Here is a 23,545-nt window from a genome sequence, read left to right as displayed (position 1 = left end):
CAATATACTTTTGGCAAAATTAAAATCACATAGGAGGTATCAACAAATGCATTTGGATGCCAGTGTCATCAACATTGTCTGCATAAATGTGGCTTGTTATGCTCTTCACAGTCTTCATGTCACTCAGACATGAGCTATTTCCCCCTCAATGGACCTCTGACAGCAAGGGGATCAGTACCCCCAACCAGGAAGTACTGTGAGAGGTGGTTGGACCCAGGCAGCAGAAGTCATAGATGGTTTGTGTTTTCACATTATGGACTTGCATGGTCCAAAAGAAGAAAGGGATGGTACCTATAGGAATGTGCTTTTGGGGAAAAAGTATCTTATTAATTTTGTGAGAAGGGCAGTGATGGGGTGTGGGCTTGACTGACATAATACACGTCTGAATGAGATTATGAATAATTAATTTGGTCATGGAGGAACTGATGTACAGGTTGGACCTCCTTGGTCCAGCACCCTCGCCAGCTGACTGGTCCCAGATGAGGGATTTTGATGGACATTGAGAAGTCATATTTGCCCCCCCAACCCTGGACCCCCTTCAGGCCTCATTGCCCTGTTAGTCCCCATCCCTCCCCTTGCCTGCCAAGCCAGGCAGCTCCACTGGGGTATGCCAAGCTCCCAGTTGGGGCATGATAGGGCAGCGCTGCTGAGCAGCCCCCACTGGTGTTCTGTGCTCCCAGGCGTGCTGGGCAGCCCAGCTGACCAGCTCCACTGTGGCTCTGGGGTACACCCAGCAACTCAGCTGCAGGGAGCTGGGCTCCTGGTCCTGCTAGCACCTTGCTTCCAACAGCCCACAGCCCTGCCAGACCACAGGGCTCCTAGGCAGCAGTGCTCCACTGGGACTCTCTGGTTCTGGAATATCCATGGTCCTCCCAGACCATGGATGTTGCTGGATAACAGGGCAATGAGGCCTGCAGGTTTACAGAGATTCGACCTGTATAAGCGTATTAATTGCGCCTCTCAAAGCATAATTCTGTGATGCGATGCAATGACATCACTAAACTTTATTTGTCAACATATTATAAAAGAGTGAAACACTCTCAAAGCTGGGCAGGCCAGCTGCTATTACAAAACCACACAAACACAAGGGCATGAAATAGTTAATGCACGACACAATCCCCCTACCACTACACATCCTCTCGCCAAATGTTCTTCTGTCCCTCTTTACACATTCTCCCCTGACTTAGTGGTGGTGGTGATGGGATTTCCAAGAGAAAGGGGTTGACAGCAGTGGAGATGGAGATACCCTGGAGGGGGAGGGGAGGTGTAGGGTGTTTGAAGACAGAAGACTACACAGGGTTTAGTTGCCTTGCCCTGCCAATCAGAAGTTCTGGATGCACAGGCCACTCTGACATGGAATTATCAAAGTTACTGCTGGATTGAGGGCATGTTGCAGGGTCATCATGCCGTGATGTTGGGGAGGCAACAGGAGATGGTACTCTTGCAGCCATTATGTACAGCAGTTGCTGAATCAGTTCTCTGTTGAGCTTGCTTCTCCTCTCCTCTTAGCTGCCATTCCTATGCCAGGAACTGTGTCTGCTCCCCTGCTGAAACCAGTCCTCCATATGTACAGCAAATCTCAACCTGTCCTTCAGCCTGTTAACATACTACTGTTCCAGCCTTTTGTCACTCTTCTTCGGGTACTGGGTTTGCTGGTATTCTCTCTCAAGAACATTAACAAAAATGACGAGGAGTCCTGTGGCACCTTATAGACTAACTGAAGTGTAGGAGCATAAGCTTTCGTGGGCAAAGACCCACTTCGTCAGATGCATGTAGTGGAAATTTCCAGAGGCAGGAATAAATATGCAGGCCAGGATCAGGCTGGAGATGACCAGGTGGATCCAATCAAGGAGGATGAGGCCCACTTCTAGCAGCTGATCTGGAGGTGTGAATTCCAAGAGAATAGAAGCTGCTTTTGTAGTTAGCGAGCCATTCACAGTCTTTGTTTAATCCAGAGTTGATTGTGTCAAACTTAAAGATGAACTGTAGCTCAGCAGTTTCTCTTTGAAGTCTGGTCCTGAAGTTTTTTTGCTGCAGGATGGCTACTTTTAGATCTGCAATTGTGTGTCCAGGCAGATTGAAGTGTTCCCCTACAGGTTTTTGTATGTTGCCATTCCTAATATCAGATTTGTGTCCATTGATTCTTTTACGTAGGGACTGTCCTGTTTGGCCGATGTATATAGCAGTGGGGCATTGTTGGCACATGATGGCATATATTACGTTGGTGGATGTGCAGGAGAATGTACCAGTGACAGTATGGCTGATCACTAATAATAGTGATAATTAACAAAAATGTCATCAAATAAATGCTTCCTTTTGGAATGGTCCATGAAGCTCAGTCACCGATCGAGTTCCTGAAGAAGAGCAGGTGTTACAGGTGAGTGCCCTAAATTAAGACATGAAACAGAGGGTTACTGTCTAAACTAGCTTAGTCTAGCACAGAATTAATCTTTGTTCTTACAGGATAAAATGAAAGCGAACCAATGCATAATGCGAAGGGAATGCTACAATCCTCAAGACTGTCTCTGGATACAGCTTTGTAAATTGCAGAGTCACAGAAGTGCAGAAACCATGAAAAGTTTTAAATTATATTTAATAAAAAGTTTATAATTTTCATGGGTGGGAAAGTTGGGTGGCAGGTGTATATAGTGCCCTTGCTGCAAAAAGTTTTTTCTGTCATTTCAGGCCTACCATACGGTAAAACATACAGTTGTTCTTGTGATGCCATGGTGGTAGAGGGATATGTTATTCCAAGCTGCTGGAGGGAAACCTCCAGTATACCTTGAACAGCGTAATTGTTAGTAGAGTGAACTAGTTAGCTATATGGGAGTGAAGCGGAGCTTAGACAATACAAATTTCCCTGTAGTGTAACTTTCTATTTGCAGTTCCTGCTTCAGGAAAGTTTGCTGCTATCAGCCACCAAGATTGGATCATAAACCATGAGGGAATTAACAGGATACTGTATTATCTCACATGTGGTTTATTCTGTGGTTGATGCATGCAAACATCATGAAATAGACAGGTTTTCTCCTTCCTGCACCTGTCATAATTCTGGGGAAAAACTGACGTCCCACTAGATACCTTAGAGAAATGAGTTTGTGACCAGCAGACTGCATTGATTACCTTTAACTGAAATGGATGAGATCTGGAAATAGAATACTGTTTCTCAGATACATACACACTGTTCATAGGCGGTTTCACAGGCCCAGGAGAAGTGATTACAGTGTGGCAAATTTATTACTGAAAGGAAAACATGCATGTCCCAACCAAACATCTGTGACTTAACAGTTAAAATAACCTTTACAGCTGTTTATGAATATCTGAAATTCCAAGTCACCATTTTGAACTGCACCAACGCACAATGACACAGTCTGCCTCTAGTGGCCACATACTACTAGCCAGGGCTTATCATTTTTGCATTGTTTCTTACAGCAGAAATCCCTCCCTTTATTGCATTAATAATATGAACATTTCGATCATACACTTACCAGGCTCTGGGATGACTTCTGTCTCCAACAGATTTTCTGCAGATTCAGCACTGGGCTGTTCCAGGAGGTGAAAGGAATCAAACAGCTCTTCTACGTAGGGACTGAGAATTTGCTGTTGTCCCTAATCTGCACCCTGCTCCAGGAATGGTTTAATTAAGAGTCACTTCATGCTCCTTAGTGGGAGCATAAAACTGGCTCCCATCAGTCCCCAAGCTAGATTCAGGGACCAACAGGGCATCATCCTGGCTGACCAGATCATCATGAAATATGGTTGGCTCTGTGTTGGGTAGAGTGCCCACAAGAGGACCAACAGAATTGCCAAGCTGCTAGGTGTGGGAGGCAGTTCTGCGCTCCTGGAAGGGGCAGGGCCTCAGGAGGAAAAGGCAAGACTGGAGCAGCCAGCCCTCAGCAATACCTGGACTGCACAATGCCCCTTATAAGGCAGATTATTATGCCAGACCAAGAGCTTCAGTAACTTCTCTTGATCCAGAGTTATAAGCAGCAATATAAACAAAATCCAGAATGTTTTAGGATCAGCATTCCTTTTAAGCTGTATGGCAGGACAGCTTCACAGGTGATTAATCAGCCCCACCCAATCAGAAGTTCTGGGCTCCATGCACACAGCCCACTGACTGGCAGAGGTTGATTAATCACCTGTGAAGCTGTGCTGCCCCACAGTTCAAAGGAAACACTGACTACAACAGTGTTGGCCAACCTGCGGCTCTTGAGCCGCATGTGGCTCTTTTCTCATAGAAATGTGGTTCTTTTAGGGTTACCACACATCCATTTTTTCCTACTTTAAATTGCCATCTGGTCGGCTTTTTTAAAAACACAAAATGTCTGGGATTTGGGAAGGGGGCGGTAGCACCTGCCTTCAAGTGAACATTTGACTGTCTTTCGGGGCCATGCGCCTGGACAGTTTACGGTCGCCCTGCGCATGCACCCCCGTGCCTGGAGGAAAAAGCGCATGGCAGTGGCGGCGGCTCCGGTGAGACCCACGATGTTAATAAAAGAAAAAAAAAAGAATCTGGGGCTGCCTGGCTCTGGGGGAGGGGAGGACACTGGATTAGAGCGAAGGGGCTGGGGCTGTCTGGGGGAGGGGAGGGAGATTGGGTTAGAGCGGGGGAGGGAAGGGGCTGTGGGTGCCTGGCTCTGGGGGAAGGGGAGGGCATTAGGTTAGAGCAGGGAGGCTGGGAGTGCCTTAGGATTACAGATATATAAAAATAAATATGTAATATGTGCCTTATAGATATATACAAATAAATATATAATACCTGGATCTTTGCACTACTATCCACAGCTATTTTTGCTCTTGGTCTCTAAATGGTTGGCCACCCCTGCACTACAATCACAGATGCATGCTACACCAATTACCACTTATCACCACTAGCTCCATGTTTGAGAGCCAGCATAAGTCTGAAGCTGGTAATGATTCCTGCATTCAGAAAGCATGATTTTAGTCAATTTCTGTTCCCTTCTGACAAGAGAGAGTTGTTGAACTATGCAATAGGAGTGCATTCATCTATAATCATCATTCTGGATGAGGTTGTTTGAGTTTCCTAACTTCTGGGATGTTAACACTGGTGTAACCCTCTTTTTGATGTTTTTACAATGAAAGAATGATATTTTAGAACAAAATATATCGTTTCTAAGTGGGGGGTTGCATTTTAGAAGTCATCCACCTCTTTAAATAATACAAGTCTAATTGACATTCCAAACTTAAAAGACCACCTGGAAAGCTGAAATAATAGTTGACTGAAATCCTAAGGCCTGGTCTACACTACATGGGAAGGTGGAAATAAGATACACATTTCCAGCTATTTAGATTACATAGCTGGGGTCAAAGTAACTTCCATTACATTTCTGTGCTGTCCACACAACAGGAAGCTGATGGAAGCAAATACTCCCGCTGGCCTCCCTCACTCCTCGTGAGGAGCAGGAAAAATAGCAGTGATACCCTTTGAGTTTGATCGAGCGGATCTATACTACACTCACTAAATTGAGCCCTGGAAGATTGACCACAGCAGCATCAATCTTCCATGTAGTGTAGACATGCTCTATAACAGTGGTCCCCAATGCAGTGCCCGCGGGCGCCATGACGCCTGCCAAAACATCTAGGCTGGCCCCACCCCCAGTGCGTGGCACATCCGTGGTGCCGGCCCTGGACTCAGGGCACGTGGGTAGCCCCTGCCCCGGGCGCACAACACATGCGCGGTACCGGCCCCGGGCGCGCAGCACATGGGTGGTGCTGGCCCTGGGCGGCCCCACCCGCGGGCACACGGCGCATGCGTGGCCCCACCCCCGGAAGCCCGGCACATGAGTGACCCCGCCCCCGGATGCCCGACAGCCATGAAAGGTTGGGGACCACTGCTCTATAACAAGGATCAGCAATCCATAGCATGCAAGCCGATTTAGAGTGGCACGCAGTAGGAGCTCAGCCCCCTCCCTCTCCCACGCATATGGAGGCCGTGTGTCGGGCCCCAGCTAGGGCCAGAGCCAGAGCCCAGATGTTGGGTGGCAGTGGCCGCCGCAGCCCCTGCCAGGGTGAGGGCTCATCCTGCCAGACTGGAGCATCCCTTCCTGTGATACAGCAGGCCCCACAGAGCTGGAGCAGCCCACTGACCGAAAGTAGTAAGCATCACCCTGTAAGGGGGATGTTATCTATTTTGAACTGGAGTTTAATAGTTGAGCTTTATTGTTTATAGTGTGTGGGGGGAGGGACTTTGTTTTTAAACCCCCAGCTGGTGGCCTTTTTTGAGCTTTTAAAAGATTTTAAGTAAGAAATATTTTTTGTATTTTATAGGAATACTTATAATTATTTTTAAATTTTTATTTTAATGATAATGTTCATTATTTTAGTTGCTTTATTATTGACAAAGGGATATAGGGTGTTTATTTGGGGTTTCTCTTTTTATTTTTACTTATTTCATGTTTAATATTAATCACTTAATGTAAAAAAAAGGGAAACTGTGAAAGCATCACAGGAAAAGAGGGCGTGGAGCCGTGGGCAGGAGAACAAGCAGGGTGCGCAGTGGAGAGAATCCCTCCCTGACAGGGAGAGCAGCACAGCCCAGGGCAGGATGGTTAAATCTTGGCACACCACATAAAAGGTTGCCAACCCCTGCTCTAGAACATTACCAAATTGCACCACTAACCAGGTCTTTTCTTTGGGGGAGGAGGAGGAGGGGTGGGGAGGAAGGGAGAAGCAACAAGGAGAAAGGGTAATTTAGCACAAAAATTTTCATTAACATCTTAAACTTCTTTTCCTCTCCTCCCCCCATTTCCTAGTTTATTAAAGACATTAACATAAACTGCTCATTAACATAACTGATATCAGAGAGATCCTGTGCAATTCATGGCGCAGAAGGGCCTATGGGGTATTAGTAACTGCCAAAGGATTTTAAGAGACAGAGAAAAAGGAATTATAAAAAAAAAGTTAGCTATGATATATCACTGAGGAATGCCCTAGATAACCTGGTTAATAGAGGCGATCACCATTGCATCTTTTGCTCATAATACTCAGAAAAAAGGCAGGATTTTTTATTTCCTGAAGTTTGTTTTTTTTAAATCAGATCCTAAATAGCAGTTTCTACTATTTCTAATTGGTCACTGAAAGCTAGAGCACGTATTTATCTAAAAGACTACAACAATACAAAAAAAGAGTACTCTAGGCTGCAGCTCCTTCCAAGATTTGGAGTTAACTATATTAGACTACAATAACTACGAGGTAATACAAAGCATACATTACATGTAGTAGAAGCTTATAAAAATATTGTTCACATATATAGTAGCAAATCTTAAGAACAGAAGAGTGTACCTTAGAATTTTCTGAATGCTTATTTCCACTGAAACAAAACATCCAAGAGTCTATATCATATACCAAGACAAAAAAAAATCCTAAACTGGAGTTAAGGTTAAAAAATATAACAGAAAACTGAAAGGAAAACAGTGTGGAGAGCACTGTTGAATTTAAAAAAAAAAATGTAATGCCAAGAAACTACAAGTTAAGGTTAAATTTTAAGAAGTTTGAAAACCTGGAAATATACATCTGGCATGATCCAAACCACCTTCACTCTATCCTCCAGGACTAGCACTCTAGACCCCCACCATTTGTGGTACCGATTGGACCTCCCTGGTCAGCACCCTGGGGATCTGACCAGTCCCAGATGATGGATTTTAACGGACCAGAGGAAGTCATTTCTGGCCCCCCTGCAACCAGCCGTAGCCCTACCAATGGCCTCCCAGCCAGCTCCCCCTTCTCATTGGCTGTGCTGCCCAGCCAGGCAGCCCTACTGCCTCCACATGTGCCAGGCTCCAGCTGCAGTGCCTGGCAGGCCTTCTGCCTCTGTGCACCGGACTCCAGCTGCAGCGCCCGGCACCCCACTGCCTAAATCCTGCTGCCGGGAACCCCTAAATCCTGCTGCCACACTGGGCCGCCCTGCTGCCTCTGAATGCCAGGCTCCTGCTGCCCTACGGGGTAGCCCCACTACCATAAATAGGGTTCTCACTGCCCTGCCGGAAAGCCCCATTCCTGTGCTTCGGGCTCCTGCTGCTCTGCCAGCCTGCCTGGCCTCCAGGCACTAGCTCTCCACTGGGACTCTGGTTCTGCAACATTTGTGATCCGTTGCCAGACTAGAAAGTCCCAGTTAAGAGAGTTTCCATCCGTATATGCAAGTTTTATGTTTATATCTCAGTTTGACAAATCCTAGGACTCTTACAGCTCAGGGGATTGGTCCTACTCAATCTTGAAAGTAACTAAGGATTTTAAGAAGTCTTCCAAGTATGGATATCTTAAATCTAACCTGTTTTAAAACCTAGGGTTTTTATTAAGACTCAAGCTTGTGCTTTTTATAGATGTATTTTAAATAAAAGACCATAATCCTCACATGGTGACTGTGATACACCAGATCATCACTATTTCATACTCTGAATGCTTTGATAGGTCACTACTTGTACTTATTTTAAGTCTTATAAGACCAGCACACAGAACTTCCTGTGAACATGTTAAATCCAGTGTATTTTCAACTACAGACTACTGTATAAATAGCCTGAAAGATTAACTATAGTACATATAGATTACAGCACTACACACTAAGTGCTTTCTACACACACATGAAAGTAGTCCCAATTCTGATAAGCTTACATGTTGTTGCAGCTATTTTGAACTAAGCAGTATTTCATAATTCACAAACAAGTATTTAGTTCAGCTAAATATGTACGAAATTAAAGCTGAATATAGCCACACTTGTCATGAACTATGAAAGTGTCACTTCAATATCAAAAGCTTCAGGATGTGGCAGGATAATGATCCAACTTTTTCATTTGGAATTAGTTATGCCCATGTATAAGGTGTCCTATGGAATTCAATAGGCAAGATTTGTAACTCTTTCTCCATAAACTGTGGATATTAATATTTTAGTAAGTTAATTAAGAACCATTTAGCATCACATATTCAGCCTGTGTCATCAAAGCTTATTTTTATGGATGTATATTTCCTACTATTAGCATTGCAGCTGTCTGATGTTCAGGCATAAAGTTACATGCAGTGTTATGCATACTTTTAGAACACGTGCATACACCCAGCATAGACAATACAATACATACGTTGGATCTATCCACATATTTTGTAGCTTGCATAAGATTCATATGTAGCAGGTAAGAACTCCGCCTAAATCACACTGGACTCTCCCACCTTTAAATAAGGGCTCATATGTGGCATTTAGCCACAGCCTTGTGTTTGCTTTACAGTGCTATGCCTTCTCATGGATCTCTCTAGAGGTATTAAGAGGGACTGAAATCTGACACATCCCATTCAGCAGTGTGGCACATGCCTCTTTCCCTTCCTCTCCCATTAAGATTAGACAGAAAAGCTAGCTAGCATGGATGAGAGCAAAGCCATGATCTCCCCAACTCCTCCCCCTTCTTTGTGGGGGAAAGTTTATCCTAGGTAGAAGGCTCTGAGCAGTAGGACCTGCACACCCACTTCCATGGAACTGTAATTCTATCCTACTTCTGCAGGAGGTACAATGGGGAAGTAGTAACTTATCCTGCCAACCACAATACACAGCTGTGTAAGAGGCAATCCACCATCTAGCTCCAAAATAGTTAGCTTTTCCATCCACCCAAAAATTAGTCAAAAGTCCTCCTCCCTTTTAGCAATTTCTTCTGATATTCTTTGATCTATACGGGAGAAAACTCAGAAATTTCAAGTAGTAAGAACACCTCAAAAATGCCTTGTCCAGTTTCTCCATAAACAATCTAGAAAGAGTTTTGTCCTAGCACAATATCCTGCATGCAGTTTGCCTCTGTTCTTGGTTAGATGATGGAATAATGTAAAGAGAACTCAACCTTAACTATATAATTAATATTTCCATATCCATATAAATACAGAAAGAGGTATTTAGCAGAGACTGCTATCCCATGCTCTGTGAGCTGAGACAGTTTTCACAGGGATATAAACATGCATTAATCAATGCACCAAATATACTTAGAAACAAAATAAGTATCAACTGCAAACATACCCCTACTCAGTGGAGCCCGTGCTTTCCCTAAATGCCTGAGAAATTTAAATCCCTGAATTTTTTCTGAAAATTCATAAAACGCTTATTACATATACTTGTGCAGTATGTTGTGCATATGCACAAAAGTACAGTAATTCCTCATTTAACACTATAAATGCGTTTCTGAAAATGTTAGTGCTAAGCGAAAACATGCTATGTGGGGTCAATTTTCCCATTAAAATAATGGAAAAGGTGGGGGTTGTGTTTCAGGTGATGGTGGCAAAGTCAATTTGTTGTTGGTGCTCAGTCATCAACGTCAACATTAGATATCTAGCAACACAAGTCTCTGTGGTTTGTTAAAAACACAAAGATAAACATGTGAGTGAGCGGAGGAGCACTGTGACGACGTGTATTCATCCGCTCATGCATATTACCACTGTTTTCACCAACTTATATCGTCACACGAAATAATCCGCCACTTGATTATTTTTGTGTTATTTCAGGAACGGTCATGTTATTCGAAAAACGTTCCCCCAAAAAATTATGCTATTACAAAATCGTGTTAAGAGGGCACGTGTTAAACAAGTAATTACTGTATCTAAATCCAGTATGTTTTTATACTTGCACAATGCAGACATCCATTTTTTGTTGAAAAAATAAAAGACAACCATTCCTATGCTGTTACTTTGTCACAGTACTGGTGGAAAGGGCATAGAGAAAAGAATACAGTAGAGCAAGAGCATATGCTGCATATCTTCTAGCCTATGTTTTAAAACCATTCCAGCCTTCAAAAATAAAAAATTGGATCCCATCGTTTTATTGATTATTGCACATAAAGCAAAACTGAAACTTCTCCATTTGGCAACTTAATGATTGATTTAGTTTCCATGTATAGTTTCCAAGTTCAGAGAACAAGTGATTTTTCCATAATACTTTTTGGTCAAAGATTTAAAGTAACTTTGGTAGAAAACGAAATTCAGTATAAACACCCTTGTAGCTAAAGAACCAGCATAACCATAAACTCCAAAATTCTCTCGCAAACATTTTTATAACATACCTCTCACAGATCAGTTTTTAAATTTCATACCAAAGTTACCACCTTTATTCGATATAAGGTAAATAACATTTGAAAATAAATGAAATTAGAACTGCTTAGATCTATCAGCTACTTCCACTCCTAGAAGCTGCCCAGTCTATTTCTCAACAACCCAGGTAAATTTGGATGCTGGGCGTCACGTCAGTGAGAAAGAAGTGGAGTTTGATTGGGGGTGAAAAGGGTGGGAGTGCTGTGTCCGCTGCCTACATATTGAAAAAGGGAAAGTGGAATAAGAGAATAGCTGTGGCTCAAGACAAGCCATAAAAACCTTTCGGATTGCAGTTCTTCTTCTACTTCATTCCCACACCCAAAACTGAAACCCCACTATCCACAACTGAAACCTCCCACACAACAACTTCTCCTCTCATATCACCCATCATAGCCCTCCCCATCCAAAACATGCTACTATGCCAACTCTCCACGGTTCCCACCACCAACCATTACCCTCCCTGCCCCTGAAAAAGCATCCCTGTACTCCTCTCCTCTCCTCTGTCTACTACCTTCTTACATGACAGTTTCATCCACTTCTTAGGTTTGTAATTCAACTGTAAGCTAATACCTAAGAAGTGGCTAACACTCCATGCTTTCACAAGCTTTCTATAGCTATGTATCTACATTTAACATTGCTGGAAGGCTGGTTACATTTTGGCTCAAATGGCCATTTGCCCGTGCATCTTTTCTATTTAATACACTGGTAGCACAACAGCAGAAACTAACTTGTATTGCCACAAGGTTCCCCCCACTCTCTCCCATTCTTAAACATGTACTTTAGTTTACTCTTCTACTTTATGCACTGGGCAAAATCTCTGTCCACTATTCTACCCTCCAAAACCTGCCACTTAAAAATATGCATCTATATCAGCTTCTATATATTACCATAGTACCTTGTGGTAGTAGTCCAAAAGAAGATATGAAGCAGGCCCTATTCTTTCTTTCATGATTCCCTGCAACTCCAAGTACATAGTCCACAATAGAAATTTAAGAAAAACTCACCAGTAAAGTAAGGTAAAGTGTATGGACGATACTGTATTCAGATACTACCCATCAGCCGAACAGCCATCATAGGAGTATTTTGCTAAACACTGAAGATGTATTGTATATGTGTTTTTTCAGTCTATTTCAATATGTATTTCTAATCATAGAAGGTTAGGGTCAGAAGAGACCCAGAAGGTGATCCAACTCCCTGCTCAAAGCAGGATCAAATCCAAATAAATCATTGCTGCCAGGGCTCTCTCAAGTCTCACCTTAAAAATCTCTTACAGATGCAGATTCCACCACCTCCCTATGCAAACCGTTCCAGTGCTTCACCACCCTCCAGAGAAATAGTTTTTCCAAATATCCAACCTAGATTTCCCCAGTGCAACTTGACACTATTGCTTCTTGTTCTTTCATCTGCCACTACTGAGAGTAGCCTGACTCAATCCTTTTTGGAACCTGCCCCCCCACCCCTTTCAGGTAGTTGAAGGCTGCTATCAAATCCCCCTCCTTCTTCTCTTCTGAAGACTAAATAAGCCCAGTTTCCTCAGCCACTCCTCTTAAGTCATGTGCTCCAGCCCCCTAATAATTATCATTGCCCTCCACTGGACTCTAATTTGTCCACATCCTTTCTTTTCAACATTGGACATAATACTCCAGATGTGGCCTCACCCATGTCAAATAGAGAGGAATAATCAATTTCCTTGATCTGCTGACAATGTTTCTACTAATGCAGCCCAATATGCCATTAGCCTTCTTGGCTACAAAGTCGCACTGTTGACTTATATCCAACTACTCATCTACTGTAATCCCCAGGTCTTTTTCAGCACAACTGCTGCCTATCAAGTCTGTACCCATCTTGTAACAGTGCATGGGATTCTTCTGTCCTAAGTGTAGGACTCTGCACTTGTCCTTGTTGAACCTCATCAGATTTCTTTTGGCCCAATCCTCCAAACTGATTAGGTCACTCTGGACCCCATTCCTACCAACCTCTCCCGCCAAATTATTGTCATCTACAAACTTGCTGAGGGTGCAAGCCAACCCATCATCCAGATTATTAATGAAGATGTTAAACAAAACAGACCCCAGGACTGATTCCTGGGGCAGTCTGCTTGATATCAGCTGTCAACTAGACATCAACCTGTTGATCACTACTCATTGAGCCCAACGATCTAGGGAACTTTCTATTCACTTTTTCCAATCATATGGGACCTCACCTGATTGCCAAGAGTTTTCAAAGAAAATGGTCAAGTGGTCTAATGGCCAAGGGGTCTGAAGCATAGAAAGTGGAGGTTGGTAGTTCAGCCATCAGATGAGAACAGAGAGTTTCTTTAAAAAAATATCTTTTGTAGTTGTGAGCACTCAGGCTGACCTTGTACGTTTTGCTTCAGGGTGTGAAAGACAAAGGATTCAACCCTCAGAGCGATCAGTGATTCCAATTACAAAGTTATGTTGCATACTAAAAACCATTTTTAAGCATTTTAATCCTTGAAGTGACTATCACCAGTTATGAAGCCTTTTTCTAAGCAAGACTAATTCAGCAGTTGCATTTGCATTACTGAACTTCCGAACAACCAGGGACAAATTTTTTTAAAGAATAGGGAAAAAGATATTATATAAAGTTCTAAAGCTTGCCTTCTCAATAGGAAATCTGCAACAAATACTGCCCCTTTCTGTTTTATTTCAACAGAAAGGTGGCCATGTCAATAAGACTTTTACAACATTACTGTATTTCAAAGTCAGCAAAAGAAGAGTTAAAGAAAAAGGGGTAGCATTTACTTTGTAACAACAACTGAACTAAACTGCCTTTTAAAAACTCCTTTTTTTGTGTAGTGGTCTAGTTGGAAGAGTGTCTCTCTAAAGGCTTGGTCCTGGTCCCATGCAAGTCACTGGGAAAGCTCCAATTGACTTGAGGGATGCAGGATCAACACTTAAATCCCCAGGACAGTGTTAGATACGATAGCTCATTGGCCAGCTATGCTCACAGCTTTCATCCAAGCCATTTTGAAATAACATATTAAGATACACACATACTTTGCTCACTATTGACATATGAAAACTTTCCAAGATTATTCATATTTAATAACTACACAAACGCATTCGCAATTATATTCAGAATCACTACTACTCTATTGAGCTTTAATAATTATTGTGATGTTCCATGCTGATGTGGTTTTGCAACTGAAACATAAGTAATTCAAAGATTAAAAAAACACTATTTTGGTTTTAATAAAATGAAAACTAATACATAAGATATCAAAATAATTAGCACTGAAATTTAATAAAATAAGTATTTGGACATGGCATGTGAACTGGTTCGTTACAGCCTAATGCCTATTTGTAAATAGTTTGTTCAAATAAATGTCATCACTAGCATTCAAAAGTCAACTACCAGTTCATAACCTCTCTGCAGAAAATCAGAATATGCTCCATAAGAAAAGAACTTTGGGGGAAAAATTACAGGAAAGAAAGCATGATCAGATTGTACTACTGATTCTATAATGCCATTTGTCCATTATCTCTACCTATTAGGTATAAATAAGGTAGAGAGCAAGCCATCAGTCTCAAGCTGATCAGAAGTCATTCTACTAGTGTTGGTGTAGTTTGCTGTTTCTCCTTCCTATCAAAGAGCTATGACTGACTGACATACAGTTTTCATTATGAATTCCCATAATGAAACAGTCTACTCCACACTCTTTATTCATAATTAACATACCACAATGAAGTTTTAATTAATTAATTTTAATTTGTTGTTCAACATTTAACATGGAATGTTATACTATAACTTACAATAAATTCTCCATAATAAACAACAGCTTCACAGCAAAATCAGAAGGGATCAAAACCGTCTCAGCACCATTATGTAAGCACTTAATATTCTTCCTGTTGGCCAGCCTGAAAAGTAATATGACATTGATCATTAAGGTGTTTTTGTGACCTTTAGAAACCTAAATAAATGTTGTTTCATTTTCACTGAAGTTATATTAAAACAAGTACTTCTCAGTGAAATTGTATATGAATCTTTTGTTTGTAATTATTTTTGGACTATGTGAAGCTATTGATTAGGGGCATTAGCTTATAGTCATTCAAACGATTAACCGAAAAGCCTGATTACACAGAGACAGAGGGGAGGCAGCAAGCAGGAGCCTGGGCTTATCAGTTAATCCAAATGATGACATGTGCTCCCCCCTTGCTGCCTCTATATCAGAAGCAGCAAGGGGAGTATGGGGAAGAGGTGGGAGCCAATGCCCATGAGGAGCAGGCTCCCCACGAGCACCAGATCCTGCTGAGCTGCCTGGTCCCTCCAGCCCTCCGCTGCTACCTCTGATACAGATGTAGCAGTGTGGAGGGTGAGGGGGGTAGGCAAGAGCCAGTACAGGGGGGAAGCAGGCTTTCAAGCCTGCTCCCCAGTAGATCAGCTCCTGCAGAGCCGCCTGTCCCCCCACGCTGCTACTTCTGATACAGCGGCAGCAGCATGGAAAGGAGGCAGGAAGAACCGATACGTGTGAGCAGCTTGCTTTTGAGCCAGCTCTCTGTGTGTGCTGGCCCTATGAAGCCATCTCCCACAGAGGCACTGGAGGGGGAGCAGCAAGCAGGAGCTGGTGCTTGGGGAGAGCAGGGCAGGATAGAGTAGGTGCTTGGGGGGAGGCAGCATGCATGATGTTCTAAGAGGAACTCACGTGCCATAAAGGTTCCCTAAAATCTTGTCCTATCCTCAGTGAGGTTCAACTATACTGTTTTCCATTAGGGATGTTAGCAAACATTTATTTTTGTAAATGTGTAACCTCTGAATGTTTTACATGCGGGGGGAGGAGGGGCTGGCTTCCTGCGTGTACCGCCTCCCCCACTGCTGCCTCTCTATCAGAGGCAACAGTGCAGGGTGGGGGCATCAGAGCCAGCAGCAGGAGGGGGAACAGGTGGCTCTGCGGAGGCCAGCTTGAAAAGCCAGCTCCCCACAGGCACCAGCTCCCACCTCCCACCTTGCTGCCTCTGACAGTCATTAGGATAAACCAATAAGCTCATCAGTCAATCGTGTAAATGACTTACACACTAACATCTCTAGTGTCCACTAGTGTATCTTGTTTACTTTCAGGATTCTCAGAAATTCTCCCAACATCATTCCAGACTGGTTTTGAACATTTTTAAGTCATATCATTTAACACTGTCCAGAGAAGAATGGGAGGTTTTCAGAGAAGTCTCAGTGTAGACAGAAGCAAAGACAGTCCTCTGCAGCTTCAGAGTAAGGTACAAGATATATCCCTAAGATGTGAACTATCTTCATTCATCTCAGAGTTTTGATTCTAAAGGTGATAACCTCATGAAGCTATAATATCTAAACTTCAAGGAAGCTGCTATGCCCTCCCCTCACAATGCTAGGAGCTAAGTCTTCAGCTTAGTAGGCTACTGCCTCATTTACCGAGATCTGAACTTGGTTTAAAAATGGTGGTGATCACATTTAACTAGTCAATTTGGACAGCATTTTCCCAGCCCTCCAAAAATGACAATGTACTTGGAGAAGGAGAGGGTTCTATATACAGAGTGGCTCCCTCCCTCCCTCCCTCCCCACCCACCCACCCAAAAAATCCACAAATGTCAGGGAAATTGTCTAAGAATAACCATTTACAGAGTTATTGCCAGAACCACTTCAGCATGGACAGAAATAACTGGACCAAGAAACATAGCTTAGTATTAGAATGTTATTCTGTGAGCAGTGCCAACGAGCAGCACCACTATCTCACATATTTGATCTTGCCCAAACCAACAGCCAAAAATTGTAACACTGGTGAGAACAGGTTTACGGAACAAACTGATTGTTAATTTGCAATACTGCTCAACTCTCCCCTCCCCCGCAAAAAAATCACAAGTATAACATGAAGACAAAAAGGTATTTGGTCTGGATGTATACAGATCCCATGGCTGGAATTCCAACATTCTAAGGCTGAGTATAATCCAAGGCAGGCAAAACACAGTCCACAGGCCACATCTGGCCCATCAAACCTCAGTCCCTGCATGCTACTCAAACCAGCCAGCTGTGAGAACCCTGTGCTTCTGAGCACTACAAGCTGGGTGGAGGGGCGGAGAGGCTTCACACCCTGCCCCCACCTACAGCACACTCTCACAGCTCCCACTGGCCTCCCCACCACTCCAGGCTCGCAGCACTCAGAGAAGAACATGACCCTTGCAGCAGACCGCTTTGAGCAGTGTGCGGGAGTGTGGTAGGCAGGGAGCCTGCCTGAGGGACCCGCTGGGCTACTGGCTGAGAGCTATGGAGATAAGTGCCTCCTGGCCAGAGCCTGCACCTGACAAACCCTCCCTCCCAAACTTCTGCCCCAGGTCACAATCCCCTCCTGCCCTAGATCACAACCCAAACCCCTGCACTCCCCACCTGAACCCCTGCTTCTAGTTTCAGAATCCACTCCTGCACCCCTCCTAGACTCTGCACTCAAATCCCTTATCCGAGCCCCCTTCTGCATCCAACTTCTATCCCAGATCTCACACTTCCTCTTCTAATATCATGGAAAAGTGCAGCCTTAACCACTTACCAAATTCTTAGAGTTGCTCCCCCATTCAAAAATTATTGCCCATTCCTGGGATGCATGTTAGAAAAGAACTATTTTATCCGGCAACCCAGAAAGAAGTGTTCAACTACTTCCCTTCACTTTAAATACTTTTAATACTTTATTGCTCAAAACAGCCTTTCAGACACTGGAATTTCTTTTTCCTTACTACAGCTTTAACTTTTCTCATCTGCCAGTAACAGAAGCTAATACCCTTAATGACCAAGAGCTACTTTGTCAGAGAAGCATTTTTAAATACCAATGTTTCTGCTGACAGACTCACTCACTTAGCAGGCTTCCGCCAATATAGTCCCTCTGCCCTCCAGTTACTCAGGATCTTCCTTCCACTCCAAAAAAAGCTAAATTCACATCAGATGGATGGGATTCCAAAAGCAAAAAAGAAAATAAAAGTTTCTAAGAAGGCCTATGAATTGCAAAGCTACCCCCTGGGATCTCTGAAAGGCACCTACAAAATTAACTAGTGTGCTTGGAAGAGAAACTACTGTAGTACTGCTAAATAAACCAGTATTCTGATTTAGCAATATTAATTAATATATTCATCTTCATATAGATGAAAATTATTCTGAAGTACTGTATACCTAACTAACACTAGGATATAAGTAAACCAATGATGATCAACAAATTTGTGCAATAATTCTGACATACTAAAAGACAATAAAACAAGTATTCCATAGAAAATTTCACTTACCCATGAAAAATCTCACTAAATCAATCTCAGATCCTTGCTGCTTTGGCAACTGAAGTTCTGTTGCCAAAATAAATTCATGTAGGCATCTTATCTGCTTCATCAAATATGCTATTTGGTCCATTTTCCCAAACATTCTTCTGAACCACAAGAGAAGTCACTTTCAGGAAAACTCAACTTGTTAATCTGTCAAAAATCAAAGTAGGAAAAGTTAACCAAGTTACAAAATAGAATAATGGAATATAAGATTCATGCAAACACATGCTTCATGCTTTACATACTTGACCATATTAGCGAAGGGTTTGGACACACCATGCAATGCCATTGAAATGTCCTAGGCTCTCAGAGTCCCCTGCATACATTAAAAATACATTTTTAAAGAAAGTTAGATAACTAAAATATGGACCACATTAAAGCATTCAGTGACGCTGTTGTGGATAATTGAAACCTAAAGAAAAAGTAATGGACAAGCATACCTATTTGAGGCGTCTTTGATCTCAACTGTGAATGCCTCAGTTACTGTTGGTATTGCAGTAAAAGAAACCAGTAGAGTCGACGGATGGTATGATTGCCTCGAGGAACACGGCACTATTTTCGATAGGTCAACATGTCACTTTGTGTAATATCATTCCAAAACTGGCAACAATGAAACATTTGTCTTTTGCGGAAAGTTAACTGCACACATAATAATCACATTAATTTGCAGGCTGCATTCTGTTACAAGCATCAAAATTCACTGACATTTCATAGTAAAGTACCTGAAACACTGTATTTTCTTGTTACATCAGTGAGCTTTGCATAAAATTATGGAAGACAGCAAACAGAGATGCAGGTTCACTGTGTGCGACCCTGGAGGTTTTCAACTTTCCAACAATGTACTTCAGGTTCCCCCCCCCATCTGTACCTTCCAACAATGTTCAAGTTGTTTTAAATATGAGATAAGAGCATGAATGGCATGGGTTTCTAGTAAGCAAAATTAAAAGTGATAATAAACTGATGCAAAGTCACGTAATCAGATATAAAACATGCTAAAATAACAGCGTCACTAACGTGTCATCTGTCTCTGCTGAAAAGTCATTGGACAAATCCCTTTCTTCTTTAACAGTTATGATTCTCACATCTTCAGGTCCAGAACAAGTAGATTCTTTAGGCAACTGATCATCGTCATACCTGTATTACAGAAATGTGCATAATTAACAATATCGCTAACATCTTTTATTCTAATCAAGTATCCTGAAGAAATCTATTTAGCTTTGAAATATCATTAAAAGTTCTAAATACTATAGATAAAAAAATATGAAAATCAGCACTTCGTAGTACGGCTAAATATCAGTACAGGCAGTCCCCGACTTACGTCGGATCTGCACTTACGAACGGGGCTTTTTACGCCCCGGAGCTCGCGGGCGGCGGGACCGCCCAGAGTGCAGCGGTCCCGCCACCGCGTCCTCCGGGGCAAGAAAAGCTGCTCCGGGCCTCCCTGGTGTGCTGGGGGAGACTCCCCAGCACAGCAGGGAGACAGGAGCAAAGTCGCATGAGCAGCGGAGTCCCGCCGCCTGTGCGGCTTTGCTTGGGTCTCCCTGCTGTGCTGGGGGGGACTCCCCCCCAGCACAGCAGGGAGACAGGAGCAAAGCCGCAGAGGCAGTGGGACCTCCGAGCAAAGCCGCGGAGGCGCAGGTCTCCCTGGTCTGCTGGGCGGGGGAGGGGGCGCAGCTAGTGCGTCCCTCCCCCGCCCCCCCATCAGACCAGGCTTTTGTTGTGGGACGCCTGGGGTAGAGCAGCTGGGGTGCTGCCGGGTTGGTCCTGCGGGGACCTACCCGGCAGTGCCCCAGCTGTTCTGTCCCAGGAGTCCAGATTCAGCCGCTGTTAAAACTGATCAGCAGCTGATTCCAGGAAGCCGGGGGCAGAGCAACTCTGTCTAGGGCTTCCTGTAGTCAGCAGCTGATCAGTTTCAGCAGCTGCTGAATCTGGAGCCAGTTCCGACTTACATACAAATTCAACTTAAGAACAAACCTATAGTCCCTATCTTGTACGTAACCTGGGGACTGCCTGTACAATATCAGTGAATACTCTAAGGTTTCCAATTTTGTTAAAATGGGCTGATTTTGCAGTACATGAACTCTCAGAACTTTAATTTTAAAAGACTCTCCTGTGATCTTTTAAGCACACATTAAACTTTATGTATACCATTCGTGTAGAAATAGAGAATGTCACTAACGTTCCATCTGCTGCTATTAAAGAAGTGTCATCTGGCAAGTTTGGCAACTCTCTTTCCCCTTTCACTGTAATCCTTCTCACAGCTTCAGGCAGGGAACAGACTGATGCTTTTGACAGTGGGTCATAGCTGTCATATCTATATTACAAAAACATATTTGGTATTGAATTAACTTTGAGATTTGTCTTTGGTTCATATAATTGTAATAAAATGTGGTGATATTTTACTTACAAATCTAGTAAAAATCCTGCAACTTCTGCATCATTTCTAAAATCTAATTTTTCCTTAAGAGTCAACCATCGATCAATATGGTTTCCCACATAGATTCTTGTTTTCCCTCTTCTTCTATCAAGACTTTGCTTCCTCTTTTTCTTTTCCAAGCAGGACAGTACAGGGGGTCTACCGCATCTCTTTGCTGGTAATGACATTGTAAGCTTACAAATAAAGAGAAATAATAGTTAGTAAAATTGAAGTTCATAGCAATTATGCAAATGTTAGTGTTCTAAGTCATCACTGCAAATGCTATTTCAGACATTGTCATATTTATATATACACATACAGAAACACATATACCAAGACTTGGACTTTTCATCTTAGAAAAGAGGAGACTAAGGAGGATATGATAGAGGTCTATAAAATCATGAGTGGTGTGGAAAAAGTGAATAAGAAAAAGTTATTTACTTATTCCCACAATAAAAGAACTAGGGGCCACCAAATGAAATTAATAGGCAGCAGGTTTAAAAGAAACAAAAGGAAGTTTTTCTTCACTCAGTGCACAGTCAACCTGTGGAACTCCTTGCCAGAGGATGCACTGAAGGCTAGAACTTAACAGGATTCAAAAAAGATAGACTGATGGGGCTTAGGTCCATCAATGGCTATTAGCCAGGATGGGTAGGAATGGTGTCCCTGGCCTGTGTTTCTCTAGAGGTAGGTGACAGGAGAGGGATCACATGAGGATTACCTGTTGTGATCCCTCCCTCTGGGAGGCTGGTGCAGGCCACTGTGGAGAGACAGGACACTGGGCTAGATGGCCCTTTGATGTGACCCAGTACGGCCGTTCTTATGCTCTAAATCATCTCACACACAGCTCAGGCTCCAAGAGGTTCTCCTAAAGCCTGACCCATAGACGTGACCTCTACCCCCCAGACCTCTCAGGAGCACCAACGTACCTGGGACCGGCCGCGCTACACGCCCCGAGGTCAGGGGCGTCCACACACGCCTAAGGGCAGCGCCCGATGGTCTCTTGTGCAGCCGCCCCCCCCCCCCCCGGAAGGGAACAGTAACGGCTACCGCGTTTAACCGCTGTGCCCCGGGGCCTGCCCCGCCTCTGCCCCATGGGGCCGCTCTCCTCTCCGGGGGGCGGGGGCTGGGCCCGGAGCTCGGAGGCGCGGCTCAGCCCGGGCAGTGCCTGCGGGACGGGGCCGGTCCCGCTCAGGTAGGGGGCGCCCCAGGCCCGGAGTCCCCTCCCCACCCGCCCGCCCGCCCGCCCGCCCGCTCGCTCGCTCGCTCACTTACTTCCCAGCGGCAGCAGCAGCCACAGCAGGTGCGCGCGACCCGCCGAGCCGAGATAAACACGGGGCACGTGACTCGCGACCGCTGGCGCAGGCTGATGACGCATGGGGAGGCGCGGGCCGCGTCGCGCCCGTCCCCTAGCGGCGGGGAGGGGTTGCGGCTCCTCGCGCCGCGGGCGGAGTCGTGGGGAGCGGCAACTGAAGTGCCCTGCCTCTCGGCACCGCGCCTGAGCACGTGTCCCGCTGCCCGTGGCGCGCTGCGCGTGGCGGTTCCCCTGGGCCAGGGGTGCCCAAACTTTTTTCAAGGAGGGCCAGATTTGATGAAGTGAACATGCGTGAGGGCCGACCATTTTGCCTGACAGTCTTTGAACCATTAAAATTAAATGCAAATTAACTATTTTATGCAAAGTTTATTGCAAACGGCATACTTTTCATTTCGTCACATGGATGACAAATCTAAACAGGTGTTAAATCACTCTGCCTTTCATATCTAAAGGCCAGATGAAAAAAAAATCCAGGAAGCTGAAATATATGTCAGGAACATTGTAAAGTACATTACATATTATTGGTAATAAAGGTTGTCTGTCAACTTTTAAGTTCAAAAAATATGAACAGGAACATAACACCAAGTATACATGTTGTGTCCAAATATATTTATAACTGATTTAGACCAACTGACATTAACTGAGATTTTACAATGTTTTCATCTCAATACATATGGATTCGTTGGGGGCCATAAAAGATAGATATTGCCAAATTACCTGTGGGGCCGTATTAAACCGGAACATGGGCCGAAATTGGCCTGCGGGCCGGACTTTGGACATGCCTGCCCTGGGCCCTATGGCAGGGGCTGGAGGAGTCAGGGGGCCTGGGGCAAAGCAATTTCGGGGGCCCCTTCCATAACAAAAGTTGCAATTCTATAGCAATACTGCGGGGCCTGGGGCAAATTGCCCCACTTGCCCCCCCCCCGGCGGCTCTGGGCTGGATCGGGGCTACTCAACTTTGGAAGCCCCTGGGGCCACGGGGCCACAGCGCATGTGAGGGCTGCAACTTGAGTCTGGCTGCGAATATCTCCCATAAGTAATGGCAGTCCAGGAGTTTAAGTTCTAAAGCGAATATCAACTGAAGACGATTCTATTGGCTACTTTTTCGTTTTGGCTTCACAATTTAAACAAATCAAACAAAACCTGCCAATTCAGTCCTGGGATTTACTGGAGTATAAGTACAATCAAAGTAAAGACTGTGTCTGCAAACTTTTCACCAGCTGTTTCACATCTAGCTTGTATTCCATTGTAGCAGCATGGAGACAGTCAGAGATATCTGTCAGTAAGAGAGGTGTGCAGTTTTGACTTGATGATTCCCATGGAGGAAAATGAACTTTCACAGACATATGCAGACCCAAACAAGACAGCACTTTTTTGGCACATTTCAGTTATGCAGGGTACGTGTCTTCCTGAACATAGGTAATCCAAAATGTTTCCGTGTCTTCTTCCTTATGC

The 23,545-nt window shown here is 44.0% G+C and overlaps 1 protein-coding gene across 1 annotated transcript; it reads right to left on the bottom strand.

Moving 5' to 3' along the window:
* Positions 1 to 971: 971 nt before the first annotated feature.
* On the bottom strand, positions 972 to 22,184 carry LOC149521995 (uncharacterized). The gene is made up of 6 exons (XM_089771974.1): positions 22,051 to 22,184; positions 20,767 to 20,969; positions 20,539 to 20,673; positions 19,374 to 19,493; positions 2,296 to 2,386; positions 972 to 1,686 (listed from the first exon to the last, which is right to left on the bottom strand). The coding sequence occupies exons 2-5, from the start codon at positions 20,961 to 20,963 to the stop codon at positions 2,299 to 2,301; spliced, it is 540 nt and encodes a 179-aa protein (XP_089628100.1). The 5' UTR covers positions 20,964 to 20,969; positions 22,051 to 22,184; the 3' UTR covers positions 972 to 1,686; positions 2,296 to 2,298.
* Between the last annotated feature and the right edge of the window lie 1,361 nt (positions 22,185 to 23,545).

Source organism: Pelodiscus sinensis, chromosome 20 (assembly GCF_052426305.1).
Source record: "Pelodiscus sinensis isolate ZL-2025 chromosome 20, ASM5242630v1, whole genome shotgun sequence".
Lineage (NCBI taxonomy): Eukaryota > Metazoa > Chordata > Testudines > Trionychidae > Pelodiscus > Pelodiscus sinensis.
Note: the sequence above shows the minus strand (reverse complement) of the source record. Positions and strands in the feature narration are given on the sequence as shown.